Genomic DNA, 2,665 nt, shown 5'->3' with positions numbered 1-2,665 from the left:
TTTGTTTTTTTTTTTTTTTTTTTTTTTTACTATGGAGTGAATAATGCTTGTGTTTTAATTCTAGGTGCAGTTTTCCTGGTTATTTTTTGCAGGGGCAGTCCCTGTATTTTTTTCTTTTTTCATTGCAACTCTCTTGTGTCATTATAACAACTGGGATCCAGTGATGGTGGGGATCAGAAGAGTTTTTGCCTTTATTTGTAGAAAACATCGAATTCAGAGGTAGGTCAATTACAAAATATAATCCTGTCTCTTCTTTAGCCATTTCAATACTCCATACTCTTCTATATACAGTACTCACACTGTATTTATTCTCATCTAATTTTATATTCAAGTGTATTCAGGTGTACTAATTTCTTAATAGTAGTGGTTGCAAATCCATTTATTAAGCTGTGTAATGCTCAGAAAATGGAAAGACGTGAAGTCTTTTTATCTTTTCTGTCCCAGTTTTTTCTTTTTCTTCCCTTAACGCCTTGTGGTTATAGTTGCTGTACCCAGAACAAACAGTGACAATTGTGCAAACCTGAGTATACTTTATGTGCGGGCTCTTTTTATGTTTGTAATGGCTGCAGTTCAAACAACTGGCATACTTGGTATGTTTGTTGGCTTCATAACAATCAGTTTAATACGACTGTAGAACTTAAAATTTGTTTCTTTTAAGAATGCCAGAAGAAAGTGAGCAGTGTGAAAGTCTCATTCCTATGCATAGTGTTTCACAAGATGGAGACAGCTGCTGTTCATAGACAAAAGGTATGCTTAATAAACTTCAAACAATACAGAGAAAGGTGAGGATTGGTTTTCATGGTGGCATGTGTGTTTATATAAGCACACATTTTACTGAGCATACAGTTAATTTGTGCTGTATTGATAGAGTTTTGAAGGGAATCTTCAAAATTACTATTCATTACCAAGCATTATTCTCACCGTGATACGTTCTTGGTCAATGATTTTGAAATGTAAAGTATTTTTTTTACAATTACAATGTTCATCAAAATGGGATGTGAGTCAATAAACAGAAGAGGCATAAACTTCTTGGTATGTATGATATGTGTGGAAGAGATCAGAAGTAATTATTTCACTCTTATTAATGCTGTCGAGGTCTCAGTTTGGGCTGCTGCAGTTCATGAAAATATCGACTGTTTAAGGAAGTTTAGAGGGCACGACCAGACTTTATCGTTACGGGTCTAGAAGAGGGGAAGGAGTCCCTGTGTTTGTGGTTGACAGGAATTAATTTCTTAAATTGCATTAAATAATCCTTATCTCACAATAAGGATAGGGAAACCAGAAAAGAACAGCTAGGGAGTTTGCAAAAATCCTTCTCCAAGAGGAGATCCCGCAAGCCTCTGAACAGGAGCATTGCGTGGTTTGTTGATACTGTCTTGGAACACAGAGACAGTCATAGTTTAGGATTCTCTTAGCCCTGTGCTCCAGGGCGTTAGTTTTCAAATAACACGTGCAGAATTACATGATGAGAAGTAATAAATAATTCTATTTTCCAATGTTGCTTAAATCTAGTAATGAAATTAAAAATATTCTAACCAAAACAGTAATTGTGGTGTTTTAAACTTAAGACACACAAGTTACTACTTTTATTAATAAGATGGAAACAAATACATATGATGATTCCTTTTTTGTAATCTTGAATTATGTAGCCCTGGTAACACTTTTTTCTTTTTTCTTAGTTTAAAAATGGAATGATGCCCAGCGAAGAGACAATCTTCTGGAAAGGTCCCTAAGGAATCATGTTTCAGTGCCTATTCAGAATTTGTAGTGAAAATATGAAGTTTCAGTTCTTTTGAAACTCTAAACTTTTCCTCGTTCTTGCTTTCATCTGGTTTTATGAATGAACAAATTTACTACATGCCTGTCGCAACAGAGAGTCTTGGTCCATCTGAGCAACCAACCTGCCTTATAATAGTGAGCTGGTGAAGTTACTTGACAAAATCAAGAAAACAAATGCTGTTAAGTGATTTCTTTCTTCTTCTAATTCACAATTTTGTTAAATGCTGGACAACATTATTTTTAAAAAATACTTTCAAATGAGTTATGTAGGTAAGATTGCAGGTCATCAAGTCTTACAGGCTTTCAGATGAAAAGCTAAATAGATACGATACCTGTAATAGGTACAAATTAACTTTTTTATGTTGTATAAACTATTTGCATATTAATAGAAGAAAACAGAAAAATAATTTATTAAGTGCATTCTTGTAATGATAGAGGCATGATCTTTGTGTGGTCCTGGAACACTACATATATATTGTCTTAGGCCAATTTGAGAAGCCTTGTAATGGCAGTGGGTGCTGATGTTTAAACATATTTTGTTTCCAAACAGTCTGGAATATTTAAAATTTTAGCAAATGGTGAAATATTTCTAATTACAGTACATTTGGGTGTTACATTCTGAAAATCAGTGTTTTAAACTGACTGATTCTGTAAGCCGTTCTTATTCCCAGTTATCTCACATGGAAAACTAAATTTGAAGGTTTTCACATGTATGAAAGAGATATGAAAGAGATCAAATTATTTGTGAAAGTTTTTGGTGGGTGGGTTGGCTCTACAGTAATCTGTTAAACAATTGGAAAGGTAAACGTGTTCGCATTGATTTCCCCCCCCCCCCCCCAAGCAGTTGTGTTCATAAATTTATTCTAGAATTGATAATTTTCCGTAT

At 34.1% G+C, this 2,665-nt stretch overlaps 1 protein-coding gene across 1 annotated transcript in view; it reads left to right on the top strand.

Annotated features, from left to right (window-relative positions):
• SLC35F5 (solute carrier family 35, member F5) overlaps window positions 1-2,362 on the top strand; it is a 20,058-nt gene extending 17,696 nt beyond the window's left edge. Inside the window, exons 12-14 of the mRNA XM_010138970.1 lie at window positions 65-219; window positions 659-747; window positions 1,680-2,362. Coding sequence (XP_010137272.1) covers window positions 65-219; window positions 659-740 — 237 coding nt within the window. The 3' untranslated portion in view covers window positions 741-747; window positions 1,680-2,362. The remainder of the gene's footprint in view (window positions 1-64; window positions 220-658; window positions 748-1,679) is intronic.
• Window positions 2,363-2,665: the final 303 nt, after the last annotated feature.

The sequence above is a fragment of the Buceros rhinoceros genome, unplaced genomic scaffold (genome assembly GCF_000710305.1).
Source record: "Buceros rhinoceros silvestris isolate BGI_N320 unplaced genomic scaffold, ASM71030v1 scaffold16686, whole genome shotgun sequence".
Lineage (NCBI taxonomy): Eukaryota > Metazoa > Chordata > Aves > Bucerotiformes > Bucerotidae > Buceros > Buceros rhinoceros.
The sequence above is the reverse complement of the archived record's forward strand: the minus strand, read 5'-3'. Positions and strand labels throughout refer to the sequence as shown.